This window comes from Mustela erminea, chromosome 5 (assembly GCF_009829155.1).
Source record: "Mustela erminea isolate mMusErm1 chromosome 5, mMusErm1.Pri, whole genome shotgun sequence".
NCBI classification, from domain to species: domain Eukaryota; kingdom Metazoa; phylum Chordata; class Mammalia; order Carnivora; family Mustelidae; genus Mustela; species Mustela erminea.
Genome location: NC_045618.1, coordinates 44,125,898 through 44,144,068, shown reverse-complemented (window position 1 = coordinate 44,144,068; position 18,171 = coordinate 44,125,898). Strand labels below are relative to the sequence as shown.

At 48.5% G+C, this 18,171-nt stretch overlaps 1 protein-coding gene across 7 annotated transcripts in view; it reads right to left on the bottom strand.

Annotated features, from left to right (window-relative positions):
* TLN2 (talin 2) overlaps positions 1–18,171 on the bottom strand; it is a 421,428-nt gene that overhangs the window by 78,150 nt on the left and 325,107 nt on the right. For all 7 annotated transcript variants that reach the window (XM_032342750.1, XM_032342743.1, XM_032342747.1 and 4 more), the window contains 7 exons: positions 17,805–17,927; positions 16,283–16,426; positions 14,426–14,587; positions 8,818–8,958; positions 8,179–8,360; positions 6,992–7,124; positions 4,341–4,442 (listed from right to left, as the gene is read on the bottom strand). In XM_032342750.1, the coding sequence (XP_032198641.1) occupies positions 4,341–4,442; positions 6,992–7,124; positions 8,179–8,360; positions 8,818–8,958; positions 14,426–14,587; positions 16,283–16,426; positions 17,805–17,927 (987 nt within the window). The remainder of the gene's footprint in view (positions 1–4,340; positions 4,443–6,991; positions 7,125–8,178; positions 8,361–8,817; positions 8,959–14,425; positions 14,588–16,282; positions 16,427–17,804; positions 17,928–18,171) is intronic.

Sequence of the window (18,171 nt, the reverse complement as noted above, 5' to 3'; positions counted from 1 at the left end):
GGGGTCCCACTAGTGCGGGGGGTGGGGGTCCGAGACAGAATGGGATGATGCACGGGGTGAGGTAGATGTGCTGAAACTTACTTTTTTTTTTTTTTTTCTATTATTAAATGCACAATCAGGAGTTAGAGCCCTCGTGTTATACATGAGCCCCTCAGACCTTACTCATTGCTCAGTTTTACTTTTAAAAGTACTTGCTCATTAACGACCTCTCACTTGCATTTTACTTCCTCTGGGGAGCTCTTTGTCTCGTCTCTCATCAGGCAGAAGTGTTAAGAAATCTGCTCTGTGATCCAGAGTTGGGTGTGAGAATTTTACAAATTTTGACTGCATCAACAGTAAAGCTTTCTAAAGAGCCAAAGATGAGCATCTTGGGGATGCAGAAGGAAGGGGAGCGGGGAGGGGAAGGGGAACAGGGCCGCGTAGAGAAGCAGCCTGAGAGCTAAGGCTTTTGAGAAGCCAGTCCAACTGCCCTCTACCTTGAGCATGTTGACCTAATGTGGATTTGCAATAAACGCAAACATGATTTCACACCGGGGGTCTCAATGTTCTGTTCATGGTTAGTCCTGCCTGGGAGAAGAGAAAAGCCTCTCCAGCCGGTTAACCACTGTTTTCGCCTAGGCCTCCCGAGGAGGTGATGCCACGGTGCCTCTGTGCTCAGGAGAACCCACCGGCGGGGCAGGGTCACATGTCACAGACATGTCTTGGGCACATCCCATACTCCAGGCTTTCTGCTAGAGGCTGACCATGCTTCATCTGTTCCCCAGAGCAATTCTACGAGGTATATACAAATGAAGAAATTGAGGCTTAGGTGGGTGAAGTAAATTCTCCACCCCACGCAGCCACGGTGTGGAGCCGTGACAGGAAACAGGTGTCCTAGTCCCCAGCCCAGGCTCCCGCCTTCAGTTCCACGGCCCGCTACTTCTCCTTTTCAGCCCAGCTCCGCTAGGGCTGTGATATTGGATTTTAGAAGCTTATTGTTTGGTATTTGTCTGTGGTTCCATGAAGTATTTAAAATAAAGTCCGAGCATACTACAGTAATACACATCTACCCAGCATCTAGAACGTCAGCTTTTAACATTTGCTGGACCTGCTTGAGACACCACCATTAGTCTCGCTCAGATAAAACACCATGACCCTGATCACACTTTTCCATTGTGCTCCCCACAGTGTGTGCCAATTACTAATCGCTAAATTATTTCCATCAAGGGTATTTAAGTTCAAGCCTCTAGCCAGCCATTTCCCTTAATGCTTCTTCCCACGGTGCGGAGGAGGAACGGACGTGATGGGGCCGTGGGCAGGAAGGCCACATGGCATGAGCGGTGCGGTCGCTGAGTCAGAAGCAAAGCAGGGGACGGGGGGTTTGTGGGGCTGGTGGTGGCTGGGACAAGGTGGGAGTCCAAAATATGAAAGTTCATTAGTGCTAACAATGAGGCAGACCATCAGCCAGCAATCAACATACATTTACTCCTTTGTCCTCGGTTATAGTTCCTTACAGGTGGTTTCAAAGCACTTGAATAGGGCTATTGGTGGCCTTTACGGTGCTTGGTATAAATTTTAAAGGGCCTGCTTATCCTTGGGGTAGACATGATTGGTACCGAAGCACACGACTTGCTGGATGTTGGCCCCAGTCTCTGCTTCCGCCAAACACCTTTGTTTAAGACCCAGTCTGCACAACTCCAGGTGTCAGCCCGGCACATTTGCCTGGATTTCATCCTCTTCCCCTGGAAGGTCCCTAGTATCGCCATCAAAGGGAAGCACAGTGCACTGACTGACGGGTGATCAGGCATCAGGGCTAAGGACGGGTCACATGTTAAAGGAGTTAAGATGTCTAATGCCTTAGAATCTTACATATTTTCTAGATTCATTTTCTCCCCCAAAGATTTATTAATTAACTATAAAGAAAAAGAGTGCACACAAGTGGAGGAGAAGGAGGAGAGAGAGACCCTCAAAGAGACTGTGCGCCGAGCACAGAGCCTGACATAGGGCTCGATCTCACGACCCTGGGACCATGACCTGAACTGAAATTAAGAGCCACCCAGGAGTCCCCTAGGTTAACTTGTTTAGTTTTAGAAGTACATGTCATCAATGCAACTGTACAACGTTGAGGGCTGCTGTGTGCTGAGACTGATTAAACACAACCCAGCTGTGGGTGGAGGCACCGTGGCCGGGTGAGAGAAAGCTCCAGGGTCAGGGCCACTGGATCTGAATCCTGTGGGTCAATTCCTTAATGAGAAAGCTTCGGCAATCTGCTTCCTGTTATCCGAGTTCCGTTTCCTTCTCCATACAATGGGGATTAATAATAGCACTAAGCTCCATCAGATTGTTAGAAGGGTTAAATGAGTATATATTAAAGTGCTTAGCACAATGCCTGCCATGTAGTAGGCACTCAGTAAGTGCTAGGTGTCACTATTCTTCATGGATTGTGGGCGGAAGTTTTTGAAAGGATGTTCTTTTTCCTGTACTTCGGGGGCTCAGAAAAAATTGTAACAATTTCTGTTTTCGAGACATGACAGAATAGGAACTAGCTTTACCTGGGTTAGCACAGAAGTTGAAAGAACACAGAATTTTGAGTAGTTGGTACATGATGCTGTTTCACCAGGCCTAGGGTGGCAGAAAGGGTTGGGTGGTGGCCTCCAAAACGTATGTCTGTGTCCAAATCCCTGGCACCTGTGAGTATGCTCTTACTGGGAAAGAAAGGTCTTTGCAGATGTATTTAACATCTCCAAATGATCACCGTGGATTACTGGGGTGGGTCCTACATCTGTTAAGAAGTATTCTAATAAGAGACAGAGCAAGGGAAGACAAACAGAAGAGCACAAGACGTGGCCACAGAGGCTGACGTTGGCATGAAACAGTGAAAGAACACTCAGAGGCACCAGAAGCTAGAAAAGCAAAGAACAGATTCTTCCATAGAGCCTCCGGAAACCGTCTGGCCTTGCCGACACCTTGATTTTAGACTTCTGTGAGAGATTAAGTTTCTGTTGGGTTAAGCCCACCCAGTTTGTAGTATTTGTTACAGCAGCTCTAGGCAACTAATACCTGTGGTCTGAGAATTTGCAAGTATCACCCAAGTGATCTGAAGCCGACCTGGGACCCCACCTGAGTGTCGTCATGAAGAACCGAAACCAGGCAGGGATCAATTCCCTGTCTGGGACTCTCTTGGATAGAGGGCCAGAGGCCTCCTTCATCCAGAACTCTCTTTCAGAAAGTGAGACGAGTTTAGCCAAAGGGCCAAGAATAAGTTTGCAATTCAAGCGAAACAAATATATTATTTTTCTTTTGCCGCCACCCATTGACATAGGAATTAATCTTCCATGCTAATACCATATGGACAGGGACGAGGATTGTTGCCCTAGAAATCTAGATATGGTTTCTTACAAAATTCCTACTGGAATCAAAAGTAATGGATGAAATGAAGTCTGGCTACTCTGTAAGGCTCAGTTCTCCGCAGCAGGCACGTGGGCAGCACTCCAGCCCACCGGCTGGTGGAGCCCCGGCCCCCAGGCCAGCCCCTCGACCCTCCAAACCACCTCACACAGGCGGACAAGCCATCTTCTCACTAAAAAGCAACTCAGCCGAGAAATGAAATTTGCCACACTTTGCCACATTGTAAATCTCAAAAACCTCTCCTTAGGACCAGCAGGAAGCGTAGCAGGCCCTTCAGATGTTCCACAATGTGAAGAAGCAAGAAAGCTGATTTTCTAAAATCAATACCTGCTGCAAAGATTTTGGCTACTGGGTCTTCTGGATATGCCCATCAATATTGATGTCCGCACTGATAAATGTTAGGAAACCCTGGAGGCTGTTAGAAATCCAATTTTTGCCCTCTGTCTGCTGAGGCACAGGTTGCTGGACAAGGCAAGGACCCTTGAAGGATTTGCTAAATGAATCCCAAATAGACAAAACATTAGTCAGTACTTGGCCGATGTGGGTATGAGCTCTCAGTGGAGGGGCTCCTCTGGAGTGGACTGGAGCGAAGTTTCCAAGTTTGCTCTGCTCCCTTGCATGTGCAAACAGGCACTATTAGAAGCCATGGAAGAAAAATATACCCCTAAACACGCGAGAATGAGACCGGCCAGCCAGGGACAAAAGACGGCAGACGGCAGACTAGCAATGTCAACGTTCGTCTCTGGCTCATCCAGTAAAGGTCAAGAGCCGCAGATGCCTGTAAATGTGCTGTTGGCTGTAAAGTCTGGCCATTGCCCAAAAGCTGTCACTCCAGTTTGTTTGGACTCTAGGTGAAAGGACATCCTGAGGGGGTCAGTGACCAAGCCCACGCCCCCCACCCCCTCATCACTCATGCACACCCTCAGCAGGGTGTCCCCTCCAGGGGACATTACCTTATGTCCCAGCTGAGCTGCTTCTCCCCGCGCCGCTGTGGCGATGGGATCTATGAGGTGCCCGATTTCTTGGACCACGGAAGTTAGCTGCTCCTGTAGGGCCTGATAAGGAGAGAGAGCTGTCAAATTCACCCTACCGCAATTCACCATGTAGACGTAATGATTTACAAAAAAAAGGACCATGAGAAGGACAAAGGGGGGCCATGCAAAATGGGTACCAAGACATCCACTGTATCTATAATAGAGAAAATCTCTCTTGGGTGAACCATGTAGCCACCACTCCACCTCGCCCTTCCCAGGGACCCTCAGCTCCCCGGGGCTAGAGCCCCCACACTTCCAGTGAGTGACACAAGAGTTTTCTCTTCCTACTGGCTCCTTCCTCACTCACACCAAACACAGTATTATGTGATGCTGCTGGTATCCTTACTTGGAGTTATTTCGAGTAACTACTGGAAATAAGGAACATTTCCCTTCCAAGAAGGGAAGACAACTTTGAATGGGGAGAGCGAACGTTTGGGGGAACATCCAGGTGGCTGTGTCCTCAGAACTAAGAACCCCTTCAGGGAGGAGAGGAGAGCAGGGAGGGGAGGGGAGAAAAGGGTCATAGGGTAATGAGATCAGCTCTCTGAAAGCAGGACCATTTCCCAGACAGCACACTGGCAAAGCCAGGTGAGCTACCCTGAGCTCAGCTCAGGTTCTAAGAGCACTGTATTTGGTGATGTGGGTGCAAACATCAAAAATCGCACCCCCAAGCTATTTCTGCTCAGGTTTGAGAGAACAGAACAGAACTCGTGCCGTGGAGAGATGAGGCCAAGCATCGGATGATGCTGGAATATGAGGGAGATGGGGCATTCCCGGGTGCACATAGCAGCTGGGAGCAGGACAGATGAGATCCTCTGTAGGACTCTTCCTAGGAAATCTGCTTGATGGATTCAGGGTTAAGAGGTCACAACACTGGACATCTTAGTTCCTCCCATGCCAGCAAGGAACAGGGTAATTTCTGACAAAGCGACAATGGTCTGCTTGTCAGAAATCAGACTCTGGCCCGTGCTGTGCTGCTTTCCCTTTGAACAATGCTGCATACAGGCTGGCGGCTCCGGGCAGAGTTAGGTAATGAGAAGAGCAATCTAACCTGCCACATGGAAAACAAAGACCTAGGGATACAAAGGAAAAAGAGAGACAGAGATAGAAAGATGGAGGAAGGTGGAAAGAAACACCCAGACTTCTAAGGATCTTACTTAGTTCACTATCATCTTTCTGCTTGTCATGGGATTATATTCAAGAATGCAAGAATAGGGACGCCTGGGGGGCTCAGTCAGTTAAGCCTCTGCCTTTGGCTTATGTCACGATCCTGGCGTCCTGGGATCAAGCCCCACATTGGGCTCCCTGCTCAGCGGGGAGCCTGCTTCTCCCTCTCCCTCTGCTCCTCCTCCTGCTCTCTCAAAAAAACAAAAACAAAAACAAAACAAAACCAAAAAACTCCCCCAAACCCTAAAAACAAAGTATATCTCAGCACCACTATCTTATTACAGACGGCTTATTAAAATAAATGTGGTTTAGTAGGGAGCACGCACAGTTCAGGGAGGGCTTTTCTTCCTAGGGAGGAAGGGAAGACAGAGGATATGCTTTGGAATGGGTGGTGGAAGGGTGGGGGCCCGAGGGGGCGGTTCCGAGGTGCCGGTCACCTTTGTCTCGTAATCTGGGTGATAAGCAAAGGCTGTGCTCCCTCTGTAATAATTCATCAAGCTGGGCACTTCAGACAGGCCCACTGCTCTGCATGCAGGGTCCTCCTTTAATAAAAGGGTGACAAAAATCCTAACAGTCTGCCAAGGAGGAGGATTTTTCTTCTTTCTTTTCTCGACAGTGGGAGAGAGGGGCCAGGCTGGAGTAAAATTGACAGCTCTATTAATAAAAATGAGCAAGACCATCTCTGGGCCCACTGCTTAGAGACAGCGGGTGAAGTTCACTGCTGATGAATTCAGGGGCGGTAGGGGACATGTCAGTAAACAGACCATCCATATTTATTAAGCACCTCCTGAGTGTCAGGCACTTCTGACAGAGGGAAGAAGTATGAGTCAAGGGCCTTTGGACAGGTTAATAGAAAAAATCGGCAAGAAAGGGCCATGGCTCTGAATTAAAAATAGAATGCAAAGGTTTTGCAACACTGGACATTGGGTACCTTAGGACAGAACCCTTTATCTCTGAATGGACCAGACGTGTAGAGTTTAATGCTAAATACGCCCCACAGTCAAAAAATGCACTGATAAAACGTGACAAGGAAATAGTCAACATTTACACGCCTTGCCCTGCTCTACCAATAAGGGGCAAGGGCGAAACTTAGCACAGTAACCACACTTTACTGACACACTCTCATCTGACGTTGATCATTTTCCCCCGCAACTTTTAACCCTATTCGTCATTTCCATACCAGCAGCACGTGTGTTCCTTCACCAAACCCTCATTCTCTACTCAGCCTGTGCCTTAACTTCCACCAAGAGCTTCCCAGGTGGGTTCCAGGAGAAGGTGCTTCAGTGACAAAATGCCAACATCAAATATGCACTGCGGTCCCACTCCCCACCCCCTGAGGCCCAGTGCTGATGTCGTTGAGCACTTCCAGAGACCTCTGACCCGGCCACAGAGCCCTGGCCTACCTCCACAGAGATGTCGTCCCTTGTGGCCAAGCTCTGGCTGACAGCTGCCAGCGAGGCCTGCTCAATGTCCCGGATGCAGCGGTTGATGCCGTCGATGGAGTAGTCACACTCTCTCTGTCCAGGCGCCTTGTCCCTGGAAGGAACGGGGCAGCTCAAAGAGATTCCTCAGGGTTCAAGTCCCACAGCTTGCCGCAGCAATGTGGGCTGGGGGCCCCTGTTTACTTTCTACCACGTTTGATTGCTACATTTCAGGGGTGGATCTCGGACCCTTGCTTGGGAACACCCCTCTGCAGAGCCCATGCATTTCTTCATTTAATACTCCTGTTAACTGTATTTCTCGTGGGATGGCTATGATGCTATTCCTCATTTCCGGCTGACGATAGGCACCTGCTGATCAAGCTCTTTAGATGTCACTGGCTTAAGTATAGGACCCCTATTATTTTTATTTTTTAATAGGTCAAGGCTATTTCCAGGGCAGACATACTGTACTCTCCACATGGCATACTACTCACAAAGTCCTACAGTAGGAGTTCAGATATTTAGTGGATTTCCCTTTATAAGGTATTAGGTAAGAGAATAGTGCTGCTGAGTCTGAAAAGCAATCAAAAAGCTAAGTACAGCTAAGGAAAAGAACGCATTCCATGCTGTGGGGTATTAACGCTGGTCAATTTCAGAGATGTTACACCAACTCTGGGGATTTTTTAGGTTCATACCATCGTTAAGGAGTTCAGAGATGCTCAAGAGATACCGTGGGACCTAGAATATTCTTTTTGCCTTATTAGCAAAATAAGGTAACTTCAAATCCTGCTAATTAAACAGTGGTGTTCCCTGCCTAAGCTCCTAGGTATAGACAGTGGAGTATAATGGTTAGGACTAGTATTAGGCCCGTCAGGTCAGGAGATGCCTATGGGAATACTCCCTAAGTCCTTTCTGCCTGAATTCTCTCATCAGTAAAATGGTCGCCATGTACTGTTCATGTCACAAGGTTGTTGTGATGAAGAAATAACGTAACACAGTTTCTGACACAGAGTGAGTGTTTAAGTTAGCTATCATTGTGCCAAAGAGCCAAACGAGAAGAAGATAATAACGATCAGCTACCTCGCTGTTAAATCGAAGTCCTGTTGGCTTATCCTCCTTCTACCCTGTTCTGATGCAGGTGCCTAGCATTTTCTGGAGGAGTAACTCACCTGATAGAAGTGATGAGACTTTTGATGGAGTCAGACACAGTGTGGGAGTGTCCAGCTAGCACAGACCAGGTGGGCGGGTCTTTGGGGTTGATGGCCAGGGAGCGCGCAGTGCGAATGAGGTATGACGAACTCTCCAGCATGGTCTTGGCTGAGACCAGGATTGGTTCCTGTGCCTGGGAGCCCTGGGAGCAGACAGCATAAGGGGCAAGGGCGAAATACTCAGATTAAGTGAATCAGCTGGGCTCTGGAAGGTCCTATTCTTTATCCAATCACTCCCTGTGTTCTTCAGAAAGAGATTCATGGTGAGGAAACCATGGAGGCTGGTTCACACGGAGCCTGGATAGTGAGCACTTGAGTCCACGTTCTCTCTTAAATATCATTTGTGAATATGGCACATACCAAGAAAGAATCAGCCCCAAACCTGGACACAGAGCTTGTTCTTCACACATAAAGCTAACACATTACCACTTAAGTGATGGACATACCCTGAGTTTCATGAACTCTGTGCACGTATTGTCATCGGCAACAATAACGCCCTATGAGACAGAGCCTTTGGAGTTCTTAACTGTTCGTGCTCATTCGGTGCCACACAGACTAGCCAAAGACCCCCATATTAGCTTGGTTGTGAAGATTCCCTACCTCGGAGCTGATCTGGGCAGGAATGCTGACAAACTCTGGGTTGGAGGCGAATGCTGTCAGGTTCTCCACAGCTTCGATCAAGGGTGCGGTGGCAATGCGACACTTATTGCGGTTGTCTTCGGAGAAATCCCCATCCAGGGCCTGGTGGGAGGAAACATGGAGACATGATCCATGCAGATGCACAAACCACTCCTGGCCACCATAGTCATCCCCTACTGGAAGAACGTGGTTTTATGGGAATACTGAAAGTGTTTGGTGAATTCATTAAAAAATAAGAACTAATGGGAGAGATCAAACCATCTAGCAGAGTGACTCAGTTAGCAATCGTAAGAAATCAAGTTTAATATATGGCTCCCACAGCAGCTGACCTCAAAGTCCATAGACTTCCCATTCACATGACCTTGCAGCTGAACCATTTTCTTCCCCAATTTGGGCTCTTCCCCTCCATTTTCACTTTAAGTCTATTCCCTCCCAAATTATAAAAATACTTTACATTACATTGAACTTTCAACTTTTTCTAACTTTTACTGGATACCCCTGAACAAATAACAGAGGTGGGGCTTCTGAATCTGCCATTTTGAAATGAGCGAAGTGGAATCCAATGGGAAGGAATGGACTAGAACTACCCCCAACAATATGGACAAATCCCATAAACATAGTATTTACAGAAGCCAGACATAAAAATGTACCTAATGTAAGATTCCATTTATACCAAGTCCAGAAAGAGGTGAAACTAATTTAAGATGTTAGCAGTCAAGTCACCCTTCAGAGCAGGTAAGACTAAGGGGCCCAAAGGAGGCTTCTGGGGGCCGGTCATGTTCTAGTTCTTGATCTGGCTATAGTTACCTAGGTGTATTCAACTTTAGTTTACTGAGATCTACACATACAATGTGTGTTTTTAAATAAATAGTAGCAAAGTAACACAATGGCTCTGAGTGATCAGTCAGATTGATGATTAATGACTAGACAAGGAGAGTCCAGGAACACAGGCTGTGGTTCATGAAAGGCTGCCTAGCAGGGGGCTAACACTTGGACCTGAGGTTCCCCAACCCCAGACCCCACCTCCTGAAGAACAAGACAGTTAGAACCTAGAGGCCTGTGACATGAATATAGCATCCCTTCCTCCCAGCAAAGGACTATGTTGGAGTAGGCAGTTATATCTGTAGAAGAATACAAATTTCCCCGCTAAATGACCAATTAAACTTTTAATTCAACTGTTATGAGCAATATGTAAAAGCCAATTTAGACAATTAGTGAACAAAAAACCAGAGGCCCCAGCATTCTGAAACAAACCAGATCCAAGATGAAAGCATTTCTATTTTTCAGGAAGGCAAGAGTAGGCAGGCACGTATGCTTTAAACGCTATTTCTGAATAACAACTACATTCCGATCAAGCTTTGGCAGCTCGGGACAATAATTACACATCCTGCCGCGCTAATATTTTTCAGAGGAATTCCCACGAGCCTGGCTCATTTCCCATCTTCACTAATACCATGCATGGCTGGCCTCTGCTCAACTGTAGACACTGACCTCTCCTCTAACCTCACCGATTCTGCCATTCTTTCAACCCAACGGCAACCCTACATGCTATTTCTTGCTCACACGTATGGCCTCCATAACTGCCATTTACATGCTTAGTAAATGTGAAGTTAGCACCTGTGACCCACACTGTGTCTAGTCCTCAAATCGTGCTACATCATCAATGTCATTGACTCCGTGAGGTCAGGCCCCACCAGGCTTCAGAGCAATCTTCGAATACACTGGGAGACAGGGTAGGTGCTACCCAGCAGGAACCCAAGAGGGGTGGCCCCAGCACAGCAGGAAGATGCCAGCAATGGACTTCAGTGTCAAAGGAACTCAAATCCTAGCTGCACCAGCGGCCAATCACACCCCATTCAGATGGGATGAGGTGACTTCTAGCTCAATGGAAGATGACAATCCTCCCATTTGTGCTGTTCCTTCCTCCTGTTCTTATCTCGCCAGACTCCTCCCATCCTCTTTCCTACCGTCTACAACCCTCTCAGCCTCTTAGGAAGGCAGGCATCTGGTTGAGCCACCAACTTTACTTGAATTTCTTCAAAATGAAAAGAGGATTAGCTGAGGTAAATCCCAAGGAACGGTTTTCCAATTGTGCAGTTTCATGAACTGTGCCAATAGTTGAAGAAAGGATATATATTTTTGAGCCTGGGCACTAAAGCCATGTATCCCACAGCGCATGGCTATTCATGGCACAGCATCTTGAATAACATGGAACAGAACATGGAGCTACAGCAACCACTTCTGTTCATTTTCAAAAAAGGAAAAGCTGTTTCCGTTAGAGGTAGCACTTAGCATCAGAAAGGATGGCTTACGGAGATACTACATCATTTCTGAATGCTGCTTCCGCTCTGGGGATGGCTGAGCCACCCAGGTAAACTGAATATGCCAATCTACTCACTGGTGACATTTCATGTAGACATCCCCTGTCACAGAATGTCCAGCATAGCAGCTGCAACAATGGAGGGGTAAATTCAATTAGCCAAATGCTGGGAGCCCGTTTGGACAAGGATCCTCTGGACCCCTAGGCCAGCTCCTTTGAATGTTCCCTTAGCAAAATCTCACAGGAGTCTAGGAGAAACAATTTCTGCATGGGTATCACAATCAGATCCACAGACTTTGGGGAGTTGGAAGGGACCGTAAGACCTTAAAGATTTGGGACCGTAGTTCCAAATCCCCAACGTTCTAGATGATAAAACCAACATCTAGAAAGTGGCATGCTATCCAAGCTCACGCCTCAAGCCACAATCCAAGACCTCTGGCTTCCTTCTCTCCTGACCTTAGAAAAAGGCAGTGCAAATCAGTGTAAGAGAAACCTAAAAAGTTTTCCGCTTTCTTTTTCTTCTGGAAAAAAACCTCCTTTACCAATCCAAACCTAAGGATGACCAAGAAGACATACTGAACAGTCAAGTCAAAATCAGTTACTGAGCTCTGATCTGGTATCTTTGGTAAACACTGGGTATACTCCATCCCCAAATTGGAGCTTCACTTCCGCGGAGAGCAGCAAGGCCATCCTTCCACTTATGAGAGACACAAAAGCTGTTGTACAACTTCTACCTGGCACCCACCTAAAGCAGTGCACACGGGAAATAGTACTGCACTCCACCGATGGGACTCGGGACTAGGTAATGAGCCGACTGAAGCAAGAAAAGCCGGTGACCCTGTGTGGGGTGACCCAGTATGGGGTGACCCATGGGCAACTGTGGGTAGGGGTCTGTGTGCTTCCGACGTGGCTGGAGTTTAGAACGTTCTTCCTGGGAGGAAGTTGTGAGTATTTATTATTGCTGAGCCAAGGTTTGGGATTTTAAAGAACACCATCAGTAGAGGTTTAAGATTTTTAGGTACACACATTCTAATGGTGCTGATAACCCCCGTGAAGGTCTGTTTCCTGATATGATATGATTCTTAACCATTTCTTAAAACAGGAAATCTCTTCAGCATATAGGATGGTGAACTACAGGGTAAGGACCAGTACCATTTTCCTTTTAGTAGATTATAAACAAGGCTCGTTGTCCCCGGTAAACCCTGCCAGCCAGTGCAAATAGAAAAACCAAGCCCATTTCAGCCAGTCGAGGGGCAATGGGCTCATTTCTGTTCCTTGGGCATTGCTGCTGGGTCCCAGGGAGCTCACAGAGACGAGGCCTTCATCTTCCCCTCCTAACGGTCACCCTGCACCCCTCCTCTGATGTTCCCACACAGGCCTATCTTTCAGGCCATCACTAGAGCTCATTTGCCACTGGGAATTGCAAAGAGGGTTTGACACCGTGAGGAGAATCTGAAAAGAAGAGGAGCTCTTAGCAGAGAGAGACAGGTCAGGACTTAGAGCAGGAGGAGGCACAAAAGAAAGGTTTCCAGGAATTTCGGCAGAACAGTTTTCCTTCCTTTTCTTCCTCCCCTGGTCCATCTAAATATAGTCTGTTTCCTAACGATCAGAAAACGGCCAGGTCTGAAGTCAGCTAATGATACAGCAAGCGCCAACGATGTCACTCCCTTCCGCAGCCGCGGTCTTTCATCCCCGCCGGCCCCGACATGCAGGCACGTGAACAGACCCGGGTGTTTCTTCTGGGTTAGTCTGGATTCGAACCCCACGCCGGGGTGAGAGGAGGATCGAGACTGCAAAGGGGCTCTGGCCTCTGGGTTTGAATTCCCACCGGCCACTTACTCGCTGGCTGGGGTGCCTTGGGAAAGCTACTTCACCGGCTAGCACCTAGTGTCCTGAGCGCACAGTGAGGGTGACAGGCACAGGGTGGTTGGGTGAACCAGAGGAGTAACACGCACCGAAACCTGGGAACAGGTTTTGTACGTTTGTTCAGTTAAAAATGCGAGCTTCATTCATTTCGAATACTATGCACTATGGCGGTAATTAAGGTGAGCTGCCACCAGGATTCCAGGGGCACCTGCTCACTGGCTTTAATTTATTTCCAACCTGTCTTATGATTGTCTTCAAATAGGCAGGCTTCACTTTCTTCAGGCTCTTTGTTGAAGCGGTAAGGAAGTGCTTACGGGGCTAATGGGCCTGCGCTCCCCCCCACCTGCTCCCAGCGGCTGCTGGGCTGTGAGTTCTCCCCTTTGCTTCCTCCTGAAAGGCCTGAGGACTGATTTCTCCACAAGGTTCAAGTGGTTCTGAGGAAAATGTCCTCTGGAGAGGACAGGAGAAGTCTCATTACTCCAGGGCTGGCCTGGCAACGAAGCAAGTTGTCCTACCCCAGTGAACGTGACCATCCTTAAATAAGCGTCTCCCCACCATTGGCTTTGCCTTCTTCTCTCTGGGTGGCCAGAGAGTTGGGAGCCTGCCTTCCATGACAGACTCCTTCAGAGGCTTGGAAGGGGGTTCTGGGCTCCTTGCCTGGGGCTGTTTCCCTGCAAGGTCAGCTACACAGCTGCTGCTTGGTCCCCCCTTGTGGTCCCTGCTTGGGGCACACTGGATTTGTAGCTTTATCACCCGCCCGTAAGTACCCCAGGCCTGCCACTGCAGTCACTTCCTCAGAAGGGTACCCTGCTCCTGTTCCTCCCTGAACCAGCCCATGGTCTAGAACATGGTCTAAACATGGAGTGCTCTATTTGAGAAAACAGATGCTCCCTTTCAAATATTCAAACAGCTATAAGCAGAAACGGAAATCATAGGATAGATGAAATGGATTTTTTAAGGTGATTTCTTCACAATTTCCCATTCCCTTTCCCCCTCCACCTTCTCTCTAGGTCCAGCTCTATCTACTGACAATGGCAGACCCCCTACCAGCAATTCCCTAGAGCAAAGGCTTGGCACCAAGCACCATGCCAAGAGACGCCTTCCGCATTTCTGCCCCTCAGGTTCTCATGTACAGAATTTGGCAACCACCGTCCATCCCCAACCCCTCCCCCAAACCCCCGGCTAAGAGGGTTAGTGGAGACCAAGGCTGTTGGATTTTCATAATTATCTCCATCAGAAAAGGACTCCTCCTCATGGACTTCAATCAGGAGTCAGGCTTCAGGAGACACAAGTCTTGGGAGAGCAGAGCTTAAATCCTGCACCCTTCTTCCCCCGTGCCACAGGGGACGCAGGGATCACTAAGACCTCAATTCCGTGACCTACCTTGATGGTCTTCACTAGATTGGCAGTGCTGTTGGCGACCTCCTTGGCTGACTGGACAAAGTGCCTCTTGGCCACTGGGTTGGCTGTCTTGGACGATGCAATTCGGCAGGCGTTGCACAGGGCCGAGGTGTGTTTGGCGACGATCGTGGCCGCCGACAGAACCTACAAGGCATGGAGCTGGGTTGGGGCACGCATGCTCAGTGCAGCAGGGTCCAGAGCAGAGGACTCTACCCCCGTCCTAAGCCCCGGATCCCTCTTCAGCTCACCTATCCAGGGCCCATGTGATTAGGCCATGTGTATCTAGCTCTGCCACCCCAAAGCCACACCAGGAAAGCAGGGGGCTGGATGGCTCAGCAAGAGAGAATAAACAGAAGATAAGGGGGTGCTGCTGGAGTAGCGGGACGGGGCTGGGCTCCAGAGAGCCTGACGGGAGAGGCAGCAGCCCTGCTTCAGGACCCCTACCTGGAGGCATTCGCTCCAGGGTCTAGGCCAGCACTGCCTGACAGAAAGACGGTGTGAATGACATGTGAAATTTTAGATTTGCTAGTAGCCACACTAAAGAGAAATAAATTTAAGTAACTTAAGATTATTTAACTCGATATATCGAAAATATTTCATTCTACCAGATAATCAGCTTCTTAAGTAACTTAAGATTATTTAACTCGATATATCGAAAATATTTCATTCTACCAGATAATCAGCTTCAGAATACTGAGATTTTACTATCTTTTCTAATTACACCAAGTCTTCAAATTCCAGGGTGTATTTTACACCTGGAGCCCATCACAGTTTGGACTGGCTACATTTTAAGTGCTCAGTGGCCACAGGCAGTTCATGGCCACCACCCCGGAGTCCACGTCTAGAGGAGGAAAAGAGACATCAAGGTGCAACAGCTCCTTGCTCATCCACAGGGGGATTGGGCGCCCGAGTTGGGGGCCTGGGTCAGGCATCTCCTGGGCCCCACCGCCACCCCACTACTCTCTTGAATTCCCCCAATCCACTTTGCTGAGGCTGGTAACACTCCCTTGCCCTTAACTGGACAGGTAGGAACGTCAGGTGTCCTGATGTCTTCCATGCCTGCTCTCAGGCTCCTGGGTAGGTCTGATAGTCCCTGTGTTGCCTCCTTAACATGGGTCCTCCTCCTGCTGGAAGAACATTGGGCTCGGAGTTCACGGTGGACGTGGCACTCACAGGCTGCCTCCGGTAGCCCTATGGGCCGGTTCCCATTCCTTTTAGCACACACTGCTTGAGTAAGTCACTGGGACGTCATGCCACTCAGAAATGGAGTGCCGCACATACTGTCTAGTCCTGAAATGCCTCTGTGGGTCTTTTTGGCACTTTGGATTCTGCTCAGACTCTGAGGCCTGACTCGGGGCCTCCATCTCTGTGCAGTGAACCTTGACAGCCCTGTACAGAGCTCATCACATGTTCCTTTGTGCATCTCGACTGCTGTCATCATAGCCCGACCACCCCATCTTCCAAGCTTTAATCCAACGGAGGAAGAGCCAGGGCATAGAGGAGATCAGGTCTGACTTGTGTTGGCCCTTAGTGCTGAGCACAGAACAAGCCCTCCACCTACGTCCTCTGACCCGAATGAAATCATGAGACTCCTGGTGAACCTCCCAGCGATGACTTCATCCTACTGCCCACCAGCACCTCATTTCAAAGCACTGGCACACTGCCATGTTCACCACATTTTGCAATATTGCCCCTCAAGCTGTTATCCACAGGGCTGCATTGAGCTGGCTTTGCAAGATTGGGAAGAACGGTATTCTTCCCTAATTCCTCATAGTCTCCCACAACCCCCCCATGGGAGTTGAAGCACTCACAGACCTCACACCCTCACCCCGTGGTTACCTGTGACGGGCTGCTGCCGGGGTCCACCAGGTTCTGGCAGGCCATCTGGATAGCCTGGTTAGCCCTGGCAAACTGGATGGGGTCCACGAGGCCCTGGTGGCCCGCCTGGCTATTTGGATCAGAGATGCCCACCAGGTATGCAGCCTGAAAGGGAGGAGGAAAGTGCAGTTCAGACTCTCCGTGCTCCCAGATGAGCCTGTTGGGAATGACAGCCCAGCAGTGTGCAGGCCGTATTCTCAGCAGCTCCCTGGTGTAGGTTGGTCAGGGTTGTCTCACCGGTAAGGATTTAAAGACAGACAGGTGGATAGTGGCAGAGTCTCCCGCAGGCTTCTGGGAACAAAATCTCCCTGTTCTGAAGAAAGCCTCAAGAAGCTTTCCCATGGGCCTGAACAAGGAGGGATGCAGCCCTGTGTGCTCTGACAGCCTTCTTACAACCAGGAGGGTACCCAGTCTCAGTGTGAGACTGACTCTTAGGCTGGCAGATGGGAGAGGCAGAAAAAAGGGGTTGGTGACCAAAGGCATGGAGCCGGTGGGTCGGTCAACCCTGGAGGCTGCTATGCATGGAAGTTTCTCATCTCATAGCCAACCACATCCTTATTGTTCAGGCCAGTATATCCAGGAATAAGGAGAAGGAGTAAGATGGCTCAGGAAAAAAAAACAAAAAACAAAACAAAACAACTCCAGCACTATTTGGTCTCTAAGAGGACAAGAGGTTCTAAGAGCAGGTCTTCTCTTTTAACCATCTGGATAGTCAAATCACAAGGAGAAAATGAAATTGGGAAGGGGAATTTTAATCTTAAGTCATTTCCCATGAGATTTGAGGGACGAGATAAGGATAATTTCATCCCCCAAACTAGGGATGTTTCCCTTCAGCTCATTATAATTTTCCAGCCTCAAGGTAACTGTCAAATAATAAATCCTTCAAGGTAAATGCTGATAATTTTTGAATTATCAGTTCCATGAGCCCAATAATTACTACAGATGCACAGGACAGTAGAAGCAAAGCAAGGAACATGCCCAGTCATGTCTCTACAGGATGGTTTCCAATTTTTTTCTCTCTCTGATCCTAAAAAGAGCATGACTAAGATTTTTGCAGTTTTAAAGCCTCAGAAGAATGTCAATTATATAATACTCATTTTTTCCCCGTGAAAACAACTCCTCCCTAAAAGTGGTCTTAAAAAAAAAAAACAAAAAACAAAGCATTAAAAACCCCACCCCAATCTTGCCTCTGAACACTTAAAGCTGGGCCTTCAGCATTCAGTGTCTCACTACGCTCACCAGGCTGCTCTGCTCCTGGAGGGTTACTGGCTGGTGCTATGCTGATATGCCCCAGCCAACACAGAAACCTTTACCATGGTTTCTATGATAGTGGTTGGGGAAGGGGCTGCCGGTGGAGCTACCCCATGCATCCTGCAGGGACGGATCCTCTGGGTATCCTCACTGGAGCATAGGACAGAGGCACAGGACCCAGGCCTTAAGGCCGGAAGGCCTGCATTAGGGGGTGTGGGCACCAGTCCCTTACCTGGGCTGCAGCCTCTGTCAGCCCGCAGAGGGCCTTGGACGCAATCCCCACACACTCCCCAAAGGCAGGGAGGTCCCCGGTCTTGGCGTTCTGTGAGATCCCTGCCATCGACTCGCCCAGGACCTGCAAAACCAAGAACCAGTGACATTCATGAACCAGCATTTCTTCAAAGGGTGCTACACTTCCAACTTCAACATACAAGGCCACTTAACTTACACTATTTGCCATTATTTTTCTTTATTTGCATTAAGAGGAGATTGAAGGGAACTTTATAATTTCTATTCCATAGAGAGAAATGAATAATGAAACGATGAGCCTTTCATCTAAAAGTCATCTGATGCCTTGGTGGCTCAGTTGGTTAAGCATC